General features: G+C 35.6%; 1 protein-coding gene across 6 annotated transcripts in view; it reads left to right on the plus strand.

Annotated features, from left to right (window-relative positions):
• Positions 1 to 20,932, plus strand: part of LOC127852782 (uncharacterized) — a 109,935-nt gene that overhangs the window by 89 nt on the left and 88,914 nt on the right. For all 6 annotated transcript variants that reach the window (XM_052386743.1, XM_052386746.1, XM_052386747.1 and 3 more), the window contains exons 2-18: positions 110 to 202; positions 780 to 926; positions 1,901 to 2,047; positions 3,739 to 3,963; positions 4,153 to 4,248; positions 4,476 to 4,550; positions 4,682 to 4,831; positions 5,166 to 5,234; positions 5,344 to 5,508; positions 6,161 to 6,385; positions 6,993 to 7,064; positions 8,182 to 8,514; positions 9,298 to 9,459; positions 11,317 to 11,446; positions 12,721 to 12,875; positions 13,362 to 13,468; positions 13,706 to 13,885. In XM_052386743.1, the coding sequence (XP_052242703.1) occupies positions 110 to 202; positions 780 to 926; positions 1,901 to 2,047; positions 3,739 to 3,963; positions 4,153 to 4,248; positions 4,476 to 4,550; positions 4,682 to 4,831; positions 5,166 to 5,234; positions 5,344 to 5,508; positions 6,161 to 6,385; positions 6,993 to 7,064; positions 8,182 to 8,514; positions 9,298 to 9,459; positions 11,317 to 11,446; positions 12,721 to 12,875; positions 13,362 to 13,468; positions 13,706 to 13,885 (2,531 nt within the window). The remainder of the gene's footprint in view (positions 1 to 109; positions 203 to 779; positions 927 to 1,900; positions 2,048 to 3,738; positions 3,964 to 4,152; positions 4,249 to 4,475; positions 4,551 to 4,681; positions 4,832 to 5,165; positions 5,235 to 5,343; positions 5,509 to 6,160; positions 6,386 to 6,992; positions 7,065 to 8,181; positions 8,515 to 9,297; positions 9,460 to 11,316; positions 11,447 to 12,720; positions 12,876 to 13,361; positions 13,469 to 13,705; positions 13,886 to 20,932) is intronic.

Below are 20,932 nucleotides of genomic sequence, written 5' to 3' on the forward strand. Positions count from 1 at the left end.
ACTCTTCACCTAATACATGTACTTTCATAAAGTTTTATGTATGGTTCATTCAATGCATGTTTACATGCAGTCATTTTTATTTCCTTTATTTGTTCAGGCCATTTCTTAGTTCCAGGCACGTCGAAAGAAGAAGACTTGCGAACTGTTGCTCAGACTGACTCGACAAGTGATCTGGATTCGCGTAAAATCATTCGTGATTTTAGTAAGGAACACCTTTTGAACCTTAGGCTTATTGTGACGTTATGTTTTCGGCAGACTGAAGTGGCCTTTATGTTAATTACTTTGATTGTTTGTGATATCTATGCAGCGAGAAAAATAATGCAAAAATGTTCAGTTTTGTGATTGCAAACTTACAACAACGGGTCAATATAAAACATGACTATAAAATACTTTTGAGGATAAAAAATGTACACATTTTTTGAATGCGTGTTTTAAAGTGAAATAAGTCTTTGCTTTTGGAAATTTAATTTATAAGTTCAGCGGCTTTATATTTTTAATTGCACTTGTTTTATGGTTTTTGTTGTGTTTATGCCATGAGCAAATGACAGTTACAACAGATATTCGTTTATCTGCAAACATGACCACCCATTTTAGTCCTGGTATAATCAATCTCTTCACCATCATCGAAGAATCTATCATACACCTTCAGTATTTTTTTTATTATTACAGTTTAAAGTAGTTTTCCACAAAATTATGTTTAAATGTAAGTAAGTTCTAAACTACAAGCCATTGCACTTTTTCGGTAAACGCCTCATCAAAATAGTCTTATATTTGAACAGACCGCCCAATGGAAACTGACACTCCTGGCGAAGCATCCACCACAACAAAGCCTCGTTTAACTCAGTCTCCAAGTGGACTGAATACACAGGAACCGGTTATTGGCAAAAAGAAATCTTTAAAAAGACCATATCAGTGTCTGGAAATCGGTTTGTTTATTTTATCACAGTGCGAATTACCATTGAATTATTTATAATTAAACACATCCAGTCATGTATGAATAACTATTGAAAGAAAATGGCATTTAAGACGATCTTTGATTTGCTTGCGAACTAACCGTAAGCTGACCGCTACTCAGCGAAACTACAAAATACGCAAAATTCATCTTCGCAAAATAAAATGGAGTTTTCGGAAACCTTAATTGGATATACATGCGGATGAATGGATGAACAACAATACAAATAATTGTTGGGTTCTATTCAGTGTGTTTTTTGCGCGTAACAAACTTTCACACCTGTTATGCTATACTTGTCTTACTCTTATGTCGTCCGTAGTAGAGGCATTAATGGAAGTCAGGCCCAAGACATGCCAAGGTTCTTATATTCCATATTATTTAACATGGGTCGAAAGGGTGCCGCTAATTGTCTTCTTTTGCATATGCGGCAGCTGATATTTTGGTATGATGTTATGTTTTTGCAAATCTTAGTCGAGGCAACTGCCTCGTCTTGCCTCAGAATTGCTTCAAAGCTGAGTAATATGCGTTGCGTTTAATGGTTTGATGAAAGTGTTTTATTAACTTTTTTGGAAAGGCGTAATAAAAACAAAATTGCGTTTTCAATTATATTTTATGACGAACACGCAGATAATTTAGTTGAATGTTGCTTTTCACACCTACTGATCGTAACGTGTTTGTTTTTCAATAGTATGTATTTATATTTTTATGAAATTATCGGTAACCGACTGATGAAATGAGATATCTCTGAAATAAAGGGTCATGTATATTAATGAATTATGAAGCCAATTAACTGGCCATTAATTGAATAGCAAAGATAAAGTTTATCTAGGAATCGAGACACTTTCACCACTTAATTGCATCTTTTATTGTAATATTAACGTTTTCGTAATACTGAAAGCCATTTCACATTCGTACTGAAAGCATATTTTTTCTTTTACTTTTGAACAGAGTGCCCAAAGGTAACAGTCACGCCTAACTTACAAGCCATCAGAACAGAGCAGATTCTAACAGAGTCGCCCAATTCCGTCAACTCGACGGAACCAGTATCCGAACACATCAGCTTGTTTGAAGGACCGTTGCAGCACTTGGAAGAGGGTTTGTAAACATAATTCAATTGAGACTCACATTTGTTTTATTTACACCTGATAACAACTTAGAGCGTTTTCTTTATAGCATGCTGATAGGATAAGCCACGCATGTTACCTTTGGCAAATTAACTAGTTTAACTGAATGATCTTTCTAAAAAAATTCCTTCATTAGAAGTTGCGAATGTAGAAAATCTAAACGAGGCTGACTTTATTCATAAATAGCAAATCACATGAAAGACAGAACAAAACCATGTTGTGATTGCAAATTGGCAGTTATTGAGAACGTCATAAACATAGCTATGGCATGTGGAACCAACATGCCTTATACTGAACATTCATATAAGACTTTTCATAAACTAAAGAATATTCATATACATGTATACAAATTTAAAACACGATATGTGAAAAATGTGAAATAAATCATGTAGAGAATTTTATAATGGGCAATTCAAAATGCCAAATGGGGATTCGACCACCAATTGAGAACAGATTGTATGATTTTGACAGAAAAACTTGAAACTTTATAAATTATTATTATGTTGATGTAAAAACGACGTTCAATATTTGTATAAAATTTGTTTGAAATGCTCATTTTAATTTATTTGTGACACAATTAATTCCATTTTAATTTCCCGCGAATATATCTATTCATACGACACACGAGACTAAAATGGTACCATGTTAGTGTTCATGTGTCGTATGAATAGATATCGTTGCGGGAAATTAAAATGGAATTAAAAATGCAAAACAATAATAAAAACGAGCATTTTGTATCTACAAACATCTATTTTACCAGACCACATCTTCCGTTGAAATTTCGGCAATTGCCATAAGGAGCACTGATTTTTAGGTGTAAATTTTATTTTACGAAATACTTCACGAAATTTTCGTTGATTTTGAGCGTTATAGAGGCTTTAATACGCAAACGATTTTTCCACTTAATCGTGTTCAAATATATACAGTAAACATAACTTGTGGCTATATCGCACTAATTATGTAATTAATTGAAGACTTATCGCAAAACAACAACTACTTTCACAATGCCTCAACAATTTTTCTGAGTGCATACAATTGATTTTTTAATCAGTTATGACCGTCAGAGCGTTGAAATTTCGGGTAATCTATACCTAGAGTTGTAGTTATAGGAACTTGTGTATTTCAACAATGTATCAATTGAGTAGATTGTTTTACATAAACGCAAGCGTTTGTAAAGCACTTCATACACTGATGAAATACAGAAATCTAAGCGCTGATGGCACTGAAGTTGTTCGCTGTTGTCGTCCTTGATTAGCTTGTGCGCATTGCACAGGCTAATCAGTGTGCACAGGCTAATCTTATTTGAAATGCATTAAGCCCCATTTTCCCTGAAAGCAGCCAATATATACAGATTTCAATGATAAACACTAGACTGGCCAATGTCGTCTTACAAGCTGGTAAACGCACTCACAGCAGTAAGAGAGCATACCTAAGCATTCGTCGTCTGCAGTGCAGACAGGCAGCGGTAATCGTTCCTAGCATAGTGAGTTACGGTTCTGACCGTAGCTAAGGCTTCTAAGCACATACTGATTTGCAAAACATGCTAACGCTCACAACTAAAAACTATAAATCTTTAATTGAGCACATTTGCTTAATGATCGTGTGATGTTTGCATCACTTATATACTAAACGTGTGTACTGTATTTTAAACATTTTTAATAGGAGGAAATACCATATGCCGTATCAACCACGAATGCATGGCATTTTACTTACGATGTCCGAATTTGCTTAATGTTATACATCTGTGTGAAGATGTCCTCAGTGGAAAGGTTAAAGCCCTTTTTCTGCCATTGCAAGACTATTTAAGAACACAGCCAGATTGCAACAACGTATCGGTTGTTGTTGATATTTCTGGAAATGACTTCACAAAGTGCATTATGCCATGCCGTAAGTAAAAAACACACGTACTAGTATGGTATACTCAATATATTTCTGGACAATACACAATATTGTAGATGACAAACGCATTAAATAATTTGAAATGTAAAATATCGCGCTTGTATCTATATACTGGTATGTTCTTTTCAGACCGAATAGTGTATAATATAAATCGTAATTGTATATTTCACGTTTTAGTTATCAAATTAAACCGTCAATTGGATTCGAGAATCCAACAACTCGAGTATCCATACACACAACACAATACAGCTAGTACTGCTGCAGGAAACACGGGTATTAGCACTTTGTACATAATTAAATATGGTATAATGTGTTTAAAGTAACTCAAAGGCATTTAGTGTATAAAGTTTAGGTTACTCATCCTATAAATGTCATAATGTGTTTTGAAGTAGTTTTCTGGAAAAATCAGCGTGTCGGTTGCAAATTTTACAAAGTTTCCATTTGCGCAACATAATGACGAAATTCTCGATATCCACGTATGGTTTCCTATTTCTTTCCAGACATGAAAACAGCAATTTCCATGCTCAAAGACTTGATAGATCATCACCCAAGTGTCAATTGTGAAACCCCGTCAGGTTTGATAGCTTTTTTCAGTCAGAATTTGTAGTTCTATAAAAGTGTGCAAGTGTGCGTTTGATTTCCTCGGTGTCAATAAAGCACGAGTTTATCGAACGAATATTTGAATTGAATACAATATGATTTACAGAGCTACGACTAACAGTAGATATAATTGGGGTAGAGGACAGTCATACACTGACGCGTCATTTAGTTGATGCTGCGAATGAATTGCAAAGACACAAGAAAAACGCGAAATATAGAGAAACGTTACAACCTACGGATCGACACGAGAAATATGGTTGGTACTCGTGTAAAGACGTACATGTATAACGTTGATTTACGAAAAATAATTGTATATTCTTTATAATTATTAAATTTAGCAACAATTCTTTTTAAAGCCATTATCACAATTTGATTATATTCATTTAATATGCATAACCCTTTAAAATAGTGCAACTACTGGGTGTAGATGTTTATAAACTGATAGTTAATATATATTAATATACGAGGATTGAGTACATACTGCAAAAATATTTTTATGTAAATATTATGTAAGTTATTTTAAAAGGTAACACTATTTAAAACGACTTGTTGCTTTTAAGACGTGTATGTATATGAACTATTTATTGCAGGTATAGAAACTGCCTTATCCATTTTTAAAGAACTAAAAGGTCAAATACCTTTTATCGATGAAACATCGGGTAAGATATTTCTGTGTGGTTTTCAGTGTTTATTTTTTTGTACGAAAAGTTCGCATTCGCCAATTTAATTAATAATTTTCGAACTTATCATATGAAAAATACTTTACAGAATTGAGATTGAAAGTACAGGTAATTGGAGTAAAGGACGGACATTCACTGACACGTCAGATATTTGATGCTGCGATAGAATTGCATAGTACAGAGGAAATAAAGACATCAAACTCTCAGGAACTTCGACAGTATCTGCAACATGTGTTCCAGTATTTGAAAAAAGGTTGGTTTAAATATAGGGTAGCAGACCCATATTGTTAACTATATTATGCACAGACCTCCTTTCGTTTCCGCTATTTTACTTCATAATGCTTCGATATTTCAAAATATAGTGTAAGATTGTTAATGCAAGATAATTATGAAAGTCATAGTTCAACAACTTTTAAATAGTTAGAAGGATTCAAAGTATAGCCCCCTGCACTCGACAATTTGTCGGTTATATACCCCACACATTCCAAGCAAAGGTCTATGTTGCAAATCAAGGTAATGAAATCACATTATAGTGCAGTCGTACATTTCAATTTGACCCCTAATTATTACCCATTAGATCAGCCAATGCGCCGCATGTTACGACCCATTCTTATATGTATGAAGTCAAAGTTAAAGATTTATATTTCGTTCCGTATGATATATTTTTAATAAATGGTCAGATTTTCATATTGCTGCATATCACTAGTATTATTCCTAATGATAAAATGGAATTTATATTCGTTTCAACAGCTATTTCATCATCTGATACATATTCCATGGGTTTTGTTTTTTGCTTTATATACTTCACTCTAAATTGTGCAGCTGCTAAATTAATATTAAGACTCGCAAAATTAAAACACATTAAGCATTGTTTGTATCATTTTCTTTTTTATAATATTGATTAGGCGGATATGCACTCAGTATTCGCGAAACTGACTGTTCGGCGTTTTATATCTGCTGCCCAACATTGGCCTACGCAATGACACTGTGTGAGGATTTTTTAACTGGCAAAGTTGAAGCGCTGTTCCAGCCACTGCAGGGTTATTTGAAAACACTGCCAGAATGCCAAGATGTATCGATAGTTGTTGACATTTCAGAAAATGACTTTGTCAACTGCATTTTTCCTTCCCGTAAGTAACATTATATCATCTGAACTACTCAATTATCTTTTTTTTCTTAAGATAATGCGAACCCTTTCAAATAAAATACAGTTTCTTGAAATCGTCAATAATTATCGAGAGTGTAGCTATGTAAATCGACAAGGTAACCGTTTCAGAAAGAATATACTCCTACGTTAGCCGTATAGGCTCCTTATATGCAATTACTTGTAAAATATTGATAATTAGAAATTATTTTAAACTAGGTAAATTTACACAATTTCTGTACACTACTAGTATTTTGTTCTTTATACAAATGTAATACGTATTTTTGCAAAATAAATATTTATCTAATTCTATTTTCCAATCAAGGTTTACAAATTATCCAGACAAGGCAGTACTTTCATTTAAAACAGTCATTCTTGTAATAAGCACTCGTGTTACTGTTATGCAACTTAAATATTTTCAAATTCATACGTTCTGCATTATTATTACCTCAACTTCAAAAATATATCTCTGGCATTTTAATATTTGGTGTTGGGTCAACCACGAAGTCAAGCGTCTGAAAATTTTCCACTGTGTAGATAAGATGACCAAAATCATGAACGTGATGAAACTGTAACCGTAATGCGTCTTTCAGTCACAGCAATAAAGCGTCATTTGGATTCATGCGTGCCTACTCAAGGGCTAGACTCGATGGGATCGGTGGCAGGTATATTGATTGATTGTTTTGTTAATATCACTTGATTGAAAACGATTGTTGACGGATGATTTAATAAATTAAATGCTTATTAAAGTAATTCATTTTATTATATCACTAAAATTGCAGATACATTCTTTAAATAAAGTGTGTTCATAACCAATTTACAAATTAACTGGTAGAAGAAATGGGAGTGTTGCTAACCTTGACAGCTAACCTTGACAACAAAGGTGTGCACCTTTGAAATACACATCTGCTAAACAGCCGATAACGAAACGTTGGTTTAATAGCTCCTAATATAGATGCAAAACCTCTTGCTGTTTCTGTTTCGGTTTTATTTTTATGCCCCCGTTAGGGTGGCATATAGCATTTGAACTGTCTGTCCGTCCGTCCATCAGTCCGTCCGAAAACTTTAAAATTGGCCATAACTTTTGCAATATTGAAGATAGCAACTTGATATTTGGCATGCATCTGTATCTCATGGAGCTGCACATTTTGAGTGGTAAAAGGTCATGGTCAAGGTCATCCTTCAAAAGTAAAAACATACACTCCAAGGGAAGTCAAAAGCTTTAAAAGGGAGATAATTTATAAACCTGCCAAATGAGTCTAATTGACCAATTGGCTTAATACTTCCCACGCCAATTGACATTGGACAGTAGATGATGCCTCTTAATTTGGGGTCACTAGGTCAAAGGTCAAGGTCATTGTAACAATAAGTGTGAAAATCGTTTCCGATCAATAACTCGTCAACAAATTGACCGATTGGTTTGATACTTAACATGTGCATTCGCCTTGGACAGTAGATGGCTCCTATTGAAATTGGGGTCACTAGGTCAAAGCCCTGTGGGGTGGCATATGTCTCCGACCGCGGAACTCTTGTTTAAAACTGGTGCGGTGGGAGCAGACCTGTTTGAACAGTAAGGAAATGAGTTTGCTGAAAAATTAAAATCAAAATGTTTTTAATACGCTTGGCACTATGCGCGACGATATAACAAGAAACTATATAACTTTTAACGTTCAATACTACTTGAATACCGATCACCAACTTGCAGTTAATATCAGTTGTTTACGTAAATATTAATACGCTAATGCCGCAATCAGAATGTATTGAGGTATGTGTTTCATTCAGTATCGAAATATGCCGACAAGGGTATCGAGAGCTGCACTTCAAACAAACAGGACTCGAGCTTCGAGGGCCCGTTCTCTGTCCATCCGTGGGACAGACTTATCAGTCAGCTTTGCGAAGAGTTTTCAGTCGAAGACTCGGACTTTGAAAACTTCCTATGGGGCTCAAAGACTCGCATTGGTGATGATAACTACAACCGAATCCAAAGCCTTGATGGACGCTCTGGCCAGAAATACCACGCTTTTTTTGATTGTCTGGAAAGGAAATTCGGACAGCACGACTCTGTCGAATTCCTTTTACACTTAACAGCGACGTTGAACTTCCATAGCGATTCAGGTTGGTGGTCATATCGTCTAGATTTTTAACACTACAAGAGTGAAACAAGTGAAAGACATTTTTTTTTAATTTTTTCGCATTGTGTGGACTTTAAACAGAGTGAATAATCACGTGATAGTCAAGATAGCAACCTCTATGCCGAGACAGTTACAATTCGCCGTGTCAAACCCTTTATTACTTTTTTAAATTGTAAAGTGACGCTCTCTTTCCAATCATATCAGTCAAACGGTGTTTAGCGTTTACTTCGTATTAACATTCGGTAAATGACTCTAGTTTAATTCTCGCAAATTTTCTTATTGGAGCAGTAATTAGGTCATTGCTCTAACAATTTTCGCTGTGAGTAAAGTCGAAATATGGAGCGAATATTAATACGAAATAAACGCGTGTAACCTTCTTGTTGAGATGGCTGGAAAGTGAGCGCAAGTACAAGTAATAAAGGTTATAAAACGTCGTAAAATACCTGCCTCGGCATAGACGTCGCCATCTAAATAATCACGTGATTTGAAGTACTCTGTTAAAGTATAATTTAAACGACCAGGAAGTTCCAATGTTTACTTTGCGAATAAGGTTTGCCATGTATGCATTTATTCCATTTAAAAGTGATTGTGGCCAATCTTAGATAAAAAAAAATTTCTCACTTAAGAGAACTCAGGTAAGAAAAATTCATTTATTCCATTTTAATACCAATATTAAAACTTATCAATAAATTATACAAGACACCGGTATTCACGGTGTGCCATTATATGTATTGCTTAGTGTTTGTTATTGTTTTGGCATTTACAGCCTGTGTTACATACACAACGGCGTTTGAACAGTATAAGCAAGACATTGAAGAATTGCATTTGACGACAAAAGGTCTGGTCATGGAGCCGTCTTGTAAAATCGTAGATATTCTTCAGAAACGCCCAGAGGAAAATGTTTCTAGTTATGAGAGACATCCAAAAGGTATATGTATATTAACAAAATATAAAATTATAACGTCAATTAAATGAAAATGTCGACGGTACATTACAAACAACGCACAATCAGTTTTTGTAATGCATATATTTTTTCTACATGTACATTGAAACAGTTTTAAAATGCCAAACATACTTTTTAATAAACGCATCATGTGGGCTTCAAATACACGTCTTCAAAAATAAGTCAAAAACATACTATTACTGTAGACAAGGGCGTAGCTGCTATTAGGCACATCTGGCTCGAGCCTACATTCTTTTTAAACATGAAAACTACAAATGCTTCAACTTCGAAAAAACGCATTAAAATGTTGACACTGAGGGGGTGAGTTGTTAGAACTCTACATTTCATATTGACATAATCCTTAGGCAATGGATTCTGGTCGTTTTCAAAGGACATATCTTCCAATTATCAACTCTACTTCTGTCTACGTGCATAGATTCTAGCTCGATTCTTTTCATGTGACTTGCTGTTACAATTTTACATAGATCTACACGTAGATCTTCTTGTCTCCCTTTTAACACTACAGTTAGTTGTAATCGATTATCGTTGGATTTTTAAGAAACATTCCGAATGATGTTTATGACCGCTGACATTTAAAATGGAGCACTTGCCCCCGTATCCCGATCCATTGACTGAATCCGGGTCGGTTCGGTCCATTGATGCCGAACGAAAACAAAATTTAGTTCTCTGAAAATAAGATACAATAGTAAAATATCAAATAAAAGCAGGCCAAAGTCTTTTATTTTCTTATCTTATTAGTATTATCATTGGTAATGGGGGCTATATAGGAGTCACTTTGTCGGTAGGTCTGTTTGTCGGTCAGTCTGTCCCGAAAATTTCATCCGATCTTCACCAAAAGTAGTCAGAAGTTGTATCTAGATGACGTCTAGATCAAGTTTGAATATGGGTTATGCCGGGTCAAAAACTAGGTCACGGGGTCACTTAGTGCGTTTTAAACCGAAAGTTTGTCCGGACCATAACTTTGTCATTTATCGTTAGAATTTAAAATGACTTGGTACATTCATTTTGTTCACCATCATGGGACGGTGTGTCATGCGTACGAAGTACATCGATATCTCTAAGGTCAAGGTCACACTTGGAGTTTCCCATAAATAAGCTTGTCTGAGCCATAACTTTGTCATTTGTTGTGAGACTTTTAAATAATTGGCACATTTGTTCACCATCATTGGACGGTTTGTCATGCGACCTCTTTAAAATTCACCTTTTTGCACAATCTGCGTAGAGCCTGAATAACATTAATTTAAACAATATTTAGACTGGGTTTGCAAATAGGTTCAGTCTTAAATAAAAACTTGCGACCAGGGGGCGGTTCAGCTTTCCTTCCAAGGCTACACTTAATCTGTTTGAACACTTTAAGTTATTTTTAGCCCAATCATCGCTTAACAAGCTCAAACATTAGTTTTAAATAACACATCTGCAAAACTTGAAAAGTGTTCTTTTCGTTTGATAAACTTCGTTTATGTCTTTAGTGAACGATTGTGATCACTATCTGCCCAGAACAGTTAGGTTCCGTCGGGTCAATCGTTATTGTCTAAGGTCTTCTTGAATCTTGTTTTTATTATGTAGGAGTGGGACTTCTATGAAAAATCTACTCCATATTGTTAGTCAGTCAATATACAATTACAGACTGGTTATTCACGTTATTTTAATAAATAGTTGCCCCGAATAATCAACTATTTAAACCGTCTATACGGCTAAAAGACTTGCTCGAATGAAAAACCTTGTGTTTAACTTTAAAGCGTTTTTTGTATATCGAAATCTCATTACTGAAAAAAGCCTAAACACTTTGACCATCGATAAATGAAACGACTATTGTTCTAGGGGTCGTTCTTTGGGGACAGCTAGGAATGGGCATGACACGGTTCTTAAATCAAATATTGTGGCGTCTTCGTTTTGGTTCGCTTACAACCAGTATCGTTAGACAGTGGAATATAGTCGCTGTCAATCAAAGGTGAGTCCAGGTTATAACTTTGCCTTATTCAAAACCAACAATGACTGAATAAATGAACTGAACTTAATCAATATATTTATTTGCATATTTAGTTTCTATTTATCGAGTTGATGTGTGCTGCTTTTTTAGCATTATGGTATTTTGTATTTTTGCTTGAGTATTTTATTAAAGTTATCAAGTTTTATCCACCGACGCGAAGGGTGGGGATGACAGAAATGCCATAAATATGTCAATCAATGTGTCCCTTTGTCATTCCGTCTAAGTAACAAATCGTCAGGACATCCATCATTCCGTTCGAAAGTATTTCAGTAACATTTTCGTGTCCGCTAGTTATATCCTTAACTCTTCCGCATATTAGTATGGTACTTGACTCAAATAATAAGGTCATTGAGTCAATATGCATTATCCATAGGAAAGTTGAAATTTTAAGCCTCCATTTTTGTGTACGCTTCATTCATTTGTACAATAAAGACATTTCGTTTACTATAGATTATTCATTTATGTTCATAAGACGATGTGCAGTAGTCATGTGTCAGTCACGACGGCTTAAGGTTAACGTCACACTTGAGGATTAATAATGTGAGTCTCCCATTTCGTGTCCGATTTATCCTTCCTATACAATTTGAATAGTTTTCATGAAAAGGCCTTTTATAAGATTTGCAGAAGACAAGAGTCAGTCACGCTGGTATAAGGCACCGTTCACGATTTAAGGTAAAAAGTAAGAGCCTCCAGTTTCGTGCCTGCTATATTTTTCCTACCACCATTCGTAGGAAACATATGGAAACTTCATATACATTTGCATCTTATATGTCCACTTAACACGCCATATATTTCGTTTTTTGTAAAACATTTCTCAACTGTTTTGCTATTTGATATCATAACAATCGGCATTAGTGTAAGCCCGCCATTTCGACTCAATGTAATTCCGACTCAATGTAAAGGTCAAACATGAAGAAGAATTGTGTAAGTATTGAATTATTCATAGTGACGAATTTAAATCAACACGTATTCCATCTTTTCATGACAAATCTTTGTTATTACCATTAAATTAATTAATAAATATCGATGAATTTATAAACCCTACCTCTAATTCAAGTATCGCCTCGTCCGCAAAGGAAAACTGTGGGAAGATGGTTTAATGAACAAAACGGTCTTATGAATACTGTAAATAACGTCTAACTGTATAACAAAGATAACTCCTCGTAATCTATCATCTCATACATCTTTGCGTGGCATTATATAGAATATTTCGACATTTTTTCTGCATTTGGTAGAGACAAAACAGAAGTTAAGGAGCTGTCATCCAACATGATCAATAACATACGCAAAGAGATGGGTATGGAGGATATTATTTGTGACTTTATCTCCGTGAATGACCAGAAACAAAATCTAATGTCCCTCCTAAAAGACCTCGGCAAGAGAAAAGGAGGTATATTATATTTATGGTGACTATTTAGGATGCAATTACAAGTTACTGTTTATGTTTCATTATTGATTATTGACTATCGTCTGCGGCGGATTGCTTACTATATTTTATTCACGCTTTATGTCGTTGTTGCAGTGGCGTTGACTCACTATGTTTCCTTGAATATGAATATCTATTGTTCACTGAATATGACTGCATGTGTCTCACTTAAGATGACTAACTATGTTTCACGGAAGTTGACTATGTTTCACTGAAGATGAATTTCTTCGTTTCACTGAACATGACAACCGGGTATCTATATTTCAATGAAGATGCCTATCGGTGTTTCATTTAATATGACCGTCTGTGGTTCACTGAATATTACCGTATGTGTTTCGCTGAATAATAATGTCCATGTTTTACTGTAGGTTAAGATGACTTCACCGAAGATGATATTCACTTTGGTTATAAATACTGATGAATTTCACTTGTTCCCGTTTATCGTTTCAGATTACTTAGTAATTCTTGATGACATGGATGGACATTTCAAACACGAACACTCGCCCTGCGAACAGTTTCTGACAGATGTCATGGATACTATTGCAGAGGTGGACAATGTAAGTGGTATATCAGACATATGACTATTAAAGTTTACATTTTATTGAATGAGAAATATTGGTAATTTCATGATCGAGTACTTATTTGTTTGAAAGTGCCTAATCTCTGATACATATTGTTTATTTCTCTCTATTTGTGTGAAAAGAACTACATGGTTATTATGGTTTCATACATAATGTTCCATAAAATATAACATATAGCGTTTTAACTGTTAACGCAAACCTTTTTATTTACAGATAAAAATTATTCTTACTGTCTCCAAGTCAGTGTCGAAATCTAACGTGATTGATTCGTTCGGTGGAAAGTTAGTGTTTGGAGGACATATGCTGGAATTTAACCTTACCGAGGAGATCCTTACCGAGAACATCCCTACCAAGGAGATATTAATGCCCAAAATCAGCTGTCTGGAAGATCAGGTAAAAATACATTATTAACATGTAATAGGTAAATTTTGCTATTGTTTAAACATGTATTTTTCGACCGATTTGATTTTCATGTTAGGGATGGGATCAGGAAAGTTCACAGGGACATTAGTCATTACCGACAGATGACCCCCATTGATTTTCAGGACTCAAGAATGCTTAGGCCTAGGATCATGAAACTTCATAGGGGTACTGATCATGTCTGTCAGACGATCCCTATTGATTTTTAGCTGACTAGGTGAAAGGGCTTTAATTGCCAATCATACTCTAACGTATGCATACAAGGGCTGCCACTACAACTGACAGCCCATTTTGGGGACTTGCGTGTTTTACAAACAGCCCTTGTATCAATGTACAGGTGAACATTTACTATTAGTTACTATTAGCTATATATCGTTATGTAATATTTGGGAATAATGAAACCTTGATGTTTATATCAATATACAGCTGAAATTAACTATTTGCTACTATTAGCTATATATTGTTCTGTAATATATAGGATTTAGTGTGTTTTTTTTAGCTCACCTGATTGCTCAGGTGAGCATTTCTGACCGGTCTTTGTCCGTCGAATGTCCGTCCGTCCGTCCGTCCGTCCATAAACATTTGCTCGTAAACACTCTAGAGGCCACATTTCTTGTCCCATCTTCATGAAACTTGGTCAAAAGCTTTGCCCCAATAAAATCTCGGTTGTGCCGGGTCAAAATCTAGGTCACTAGGTAAAAAAAGAGAAAAACCTTGTAAACTCTGTAGAAGTCACATTTTATGTTCAATCTTCATGTAACTTTCAAAATGTTTGTCTTAATGATATCTTATTTGAGTTCAAAAGTGGTTCCTGTGTGTTGAAAAACATGGCCGCTAGTGGGCGGGGCATTTTCCCTTATTTGGCTATAGAGAAACCTTGTAAACACTCTAGAAGTCACAATTTTTGCCCAATCGTCATGAAAGTTGGTCAAAACATTGGCTTTTATGATTTCTTGGACGAGTTCGAAAATGGTCTAGATCGGTGAAAAAACATGGCCGCCAGGGGGCGGGGCAGTTTTCTCTATATGTTTATAGTGAAAACATGGGAACACTCTGGAAGTCACATTTTTGGTCCAATGTTAATGAAATTTGGTCAGAACATGTGTTTTTTGGATATGACAGTTGAGTTCGAAAATGGTTCGGATCGGTAAAAAAGCATGGCCGCTGTGGGGGGGGTCATTTTCCTTATATTTATATAGTAATAACAGCTTTTGAACACTATATAGTTTATCATGTCAAGGGAAGTTCGAAAATGGTCCAGATCGGTGAAAAAACGTGGTCGCCAGGGGGCGGGGCAGTTTTCTCTATATGTATATAGTGAAAACATAGGAACACTCTAGAAGTCACATTTTTGGTCCAATGTTCATGAAATTTGGTTAGAACATGTGTTTTTAGAATATGACAGTTGAGTTCGAAAATGGTTCGGATCGGTAAAAAAGCATGGCCGCTGGGGGGGGGGGGGGGTCATTTTCCTTATATTTATATAGTAATAACAGCTTTTGAACACTATATAGTTTATCATGTCAAGGGAAGTAACTGAAAATGAAAAATTATGTTGAATTGACAGAGTTGTCAACCTTTTAAAAATATTTGTTTTAAGCACAAGAAGATTAAGTGGAATTAATTATAAACGATAGTTTTACATTCTGGAAGATAGCAAACTTTTGAATATGTTTTTTATTGTTTGATGATTCTGTACAATATGGCATTCTTTTGTCAAGAAATTAAAGCGAGACTATACGTTTTTTATAGGTGTTAAATTGTAATATATTGATAAATACATGTGACAATAACACAAAATAGGCAAGATATTGAAGACGAATTTCATAAAATGCAGCAGAGACAAATTAGCGCCCCGAGCTGATGGTGACGAAGATATTTCGTACATATTTTCTTACAATAACCGAAGAGTTCGTCTTTTTATTAGGATCGGAGTAAGTGTTCGTGTGTCGAATGAATAGACATTGCTGCAGGAATTTAAAAACAACATTTAAACTAAATTAAGATTCACATCGTACATGCATGATATACATTCTGGCGAATTCTACTGTACAGACATTTTTGATTTCAGAATAAAATATCTCGCTTATTTCGCATTTTTCGACACATGTTCTTCTTAAGTTATATTTTAAATTATATTGAAATGTATGACCTTGTTAACACTCTAGAGGTCACATTTATTTTCAGTTCATCATGAAACTTGGTCTGAAGATTTGTCCCAATGATATCTTGGACGAGTTCGAAAATGGTTTTTGTTGCTTTAAAAACAAGTCCACCAGGGGCGGGGAATTTTTCCTTATATGGCTATATATGGCTTTAGTTAAACCTTGTTAACACTCTAGATGCCACATTTATTGTCCAATCTTCATGAAATTTGGTCAGAAGATTGGTCTCAATGATATCTTGGATGAGTTCGAAAATAATTATGTTTGCTTGAAAAACATGGCTTTCAATGGGGCGGGGCATTTTTCCTTATACGGCTATAGTAAAAAGTTAACACTCTTGTTTTATTTAATTCAGTTGCCCAATCTTCATGAAATTTGGTCAGAACATTTGCGCCCTGTGTAGTAAAGTTTGGTTTTATTATGTCAGTATTATGTACCATTAACTGTTTTATTTAATTTTTCATAACACAGAATTTTCATAATTAACAACTGTTTTAGTCATTAATACTTATGGTAAGCCTATCAACTAGGAGAAGCTGAAATGAAGACAACATGTACACAATTTTGCAGTATCTATCTCCATTGTTTAACCTGCTGAGTCATATTTCCCAATCTATTTTTATTTCTGCTCTAGAATTTGTTAGACCCCAGATATTGATCATTGCAGTGTGTAACTATTTACCACTCAGCTTACTGACCCTCTCACTTTGCTGTATGCCAGATGTTAATATCAGTGGTCAGTTATAAAAGCTTGTTGAACTGTTTGATATATTTTTAGCTCACCTGATTGCTCAGGTGAGCTTTTGTGACCGGTCTTTGTCCGTCGTATGTCCGTCCGTCCGTCCTGGCCACTATCTCCTCCTACACTATAAGCACTAGAACCTTGAAACTTACACACATGGTAGCTATGAGCATATGTACGACCCTGCACTTTTTGAAATTTTGATCTGATCCCTGGGTCAAAAGTTATGGGGGTTGGGACGGGGCCGGGTCAGAGATTTTCACTCATTTTTATGTTATTTTACATTAACTTCTTCATTTTTGCACCGATTTACTTCAAATTGATACTGAACCTCTCTTATGACAATACGGTCAATCTCAACTATGCATGGCCCAATTACCAACCCTGGGTCGCCCCGCCCACATAGACCACACCCACCCAAAATTGCCTTTTACTATAATTTCTTCATTTCTACACCGATTCACTTCAAATTCATACTGAAATTCTCTTATGACAATACGATCAATCTCAACTATGCATGACAATACGGTCAATCTCCAGTATGCATGGCCCCATTACCAACCCTGAGGCGCCCCACCCATATAGGCCACACCCACCCAAAATTGCCTTTTACTATAACTTCTTCATTTCTACACCGATTCACTTCTAATTGATACTGAACTTCTCTTAAGACAATACGGTCAATCTCAACTATGCATGGCCCCATTACCAACCCTGGGGCGCCCCGCCCAAATAGGCCACACCCACCCAAAATTGCCTTTTATTATAATTTCTTCATTTCTACACCGATTCACTTCTAATTGATACTGAACTTCTCTTATGACAATACGGTCAGTCTCAACTATGCATTGCCCCATTACCAACCCTGGGGAACTTCTGGGTCAAACATGCGGCGTGGGGATACGCATCGGCCTCTGCTGCGCCATTTCTAGTAATAGTTTATAAACCTGTATTTCATTGTTATTAATTTATTCCTCATTGTAGACGTTTATAGCAGGGTCTAGCTAGGCTCAAAATTTAGGGAGAAGTTACTTCTCCCTAAAGCCAAAATAGGGAGAATTGGTAACAACTTTGGAAGAAATTGTACATTTGCGTCATAGATCTTAGTTTTACGTATATTTTGGGGAAACTTAAAGGATGAGTGGTTTCTGTTCAGCGTTCAATCAACTATTCACTTGTTTTATACAATAAGATAAGTTTAGTGTATACAACCTACATTTTTCTTATTTCTCATTGATTGTTGATAATTTTTTTTTCCTGAACAGGTGTATGAAATAAACTTTCATTGTAACAAACAAGTAATGTTCAGAATCATTTTACTTCCTTGTTAATTTTAATGAATTCAACATTAAATCAAATGAATATTTTGTTACAAATATTTGTTTTAAATTAAAAATTAATTTAAAATCTCATTTTACAGCAGATATTCCAAACCTGACCTGTAAATGAGCCCCATATTTATTGCCAGTGCTAGGTTACCTCTGCCCATCAATGGGTCATTTAAGTTTGCTTAAGCATAGTTATTTGTAGCAAGAACAAGGCAATTAATCAAGGCATCATCTATGAACAATTTTAAGAAGTATAAAAGCTCCAGACTGTTCTTTTGAATGTTCATGTTTGCATGACCTGTAAATGGAGCAACTTATGTCTGAGAATCCTCCTGTGTCCAATTCTCCACATCAAATTGATTTTAATCAATCAATATCAGGCACAAACTAAATCATTTAAAGGGGAAGAGGTTACTTCGCCTTCATGAAATTAATGTGCGAAATTAATATTCCCTGGGCGAACAAATCGCCCACTCGCGAGACCCCTGTTATAAGCATGGTTTAATAATAATGGAAATGATGAATTATAACAATTATTAATTATATATAAACGAATATGCAACAGGGAACATTCCAGCTACGACTGCGCACTCGAAAGTGCCCTTTTGACAAAAGACTACGCGCTCAAAAGTGCCCTTGTGACAAAATAGCCATCATGCTCTTATAAAATCTTAGCTGGAGCACTGTAAACACTGCTTTGATGAAATTCATCTAGTTCAGTCAACGATTTTGATTTTATTTCCAGTGATATTCATTGAAGATCACTGGAAATAAAATCAAAATCGTTGACTGAACTAGAACCAGTTAATTGCACCTACATTGACATGACAAATCTTACTTTCATCAAATATCAGTAAAATCAAGCACATTAACAACTTTGAAATATTCCATCTTTTGGGAAAAATATATTGAAAATCACATTATTGAACGGAGATATTGAAATCATATAATAACACGACAGTAAATAATTAGTAGAATGAATTAAGGCTTTATTTAAACGGACGCCTATATGCATTTAACAATTGTCAATATGGGATTTTTTATGCCCCTTGTCCAAGATGAAGAGGTATATTGTTTTGCTGGATGTCGGTCGGTCTGTCTGTCGGTACAGAAGTCTGAATGTCAGTAGACCAGTTCGTGACCGATTGGCGTGGCACTTCATATGTGCATTGGCCTTGGATAGTAGATGACCCCTATTGAAATTGGGGTCACAGGGTCAAAGGTCAAGGTCACTATCACACTTAGTGTGCAAATCGTTTTCGATCAATAACTGGTGGACGAATATACCGATTTGCTTGATACTTCACATGTGCGTTGGCTATAGTAGATAACCCCTATTGAAATCAGGGTCACTATGTCAAATGTCATTGTCACTATCACACTAAGTGTGAAAATTGTTTTTGATTAATAACTCCTCAACGAATTAACCGATTGGTTTGATACTTCACATGTGCATTGGCCTTGGACAGTAAATTACCCTTATTTTATTTGGGCCACTAGGTCAAAGGTCTAGGTCACTATCACACTTAGTGCGAACATTGTTTCTGATCAATAACTCGTCAAGGAATAGACTGATTGGCTTGATACTATACATGTGCATTGACATTGGGCAGTAGATTAACCATATTCAAATTTCGATCACTATGTCAAAGGTCAAGGTCACTATCACACTAAATGTGAAAATCGTTTCCAATCAATAACTCGTCTACCAATTGATTGATTGGCTTGATACTTCACAAGTGCGTTGGCCTTTGATAGTAGATAAACCCTATTGAAATTGGGGTCACAAGGTCAAGGTCACTATCACACTACGTGTGACAATCGTTTCCGATCAATAACTCATCAACGAATTCACCGATTGGCTTGATACTTCACATGCGCATTGGCCATGGACAGTAGATGACCCTTATTGAAATTGGGGTCACTGGGTCAAAGGTCAAGGTCACTATCACACTTAGTGTGAAAATAGTTTCCAATAATTTACTCGTCAACGAATTGACCAATTGGCTTGATACGTCACATGTGCGTTGACCTTGGATAGTAGATGACCCCTATTGAATTTGGATCACTTTGTCAAAGGTCGAGGTGACTATTGCACTAGGTGTGAACATTGTTTCCGATCAATAAATCATCAACGAGTTGACCGATTGTGTGTAAATAGTTTCTGATGAATAACTCGTCAACGAATTGACCAATTGGCTTCATACGTCACATGTCACATGATGTGCATTGGCCTTGGGCAGTAGATGAACCCTATTGAAATAGAGGTCACTAGGTCAAAGGTCAAGGTCACTTATCACACTAAGTGGTTTCCGATCAATAACTCATCAACAAATTGACCTATCGGCTTGATACTTCACATTTGCATTGGCCTTGGACAGTAGATGATTCCTATGGAAATTGAGGTCACAAGGTCAAATGTCAAGGTCACTATCACACTAAGTGTGAAAATCGTTTCCAATCAATAATTCATCAACCAATTAACCAATTCGCTTGATACTTGACATATGCATTGGCCCTGGACAATAGATGACTGCTATTGAAATTTGAGTCACTAGGTCAAAGGTCAAGGTCACTATCACACTTAATGTGAAAATTGTTTCCGATCAATAACTCGTCAGCAAATTGACCGATTGGCTTGAATCTTCACTTGTGCATTGGCCTTGGACAGTAGATGACCCCATTGAAATTGGGGTCACTAGGTCAAAGGTCAATGCCACTTTCACACTTAGTGTGAAAATCGTTTCCGATCAATAACTGATTGACTGATTGGCTTGATACTTCA

This window comes from Dreissena polymorpha, chromosome 12 (assembly GCF_020536995.1).
Source record: "Dreissena polymorpha isolate Duluth1 chromosome 12, UMN_Dpol_1.0, whole genome shotgun sequence".
NCBI classification, from domain to species: Eukaryota; Metazoa; Mollusca; class Bivalvia; order Myida; family Dreissenidae; genus Dreissena; species Dreissena polymorpha.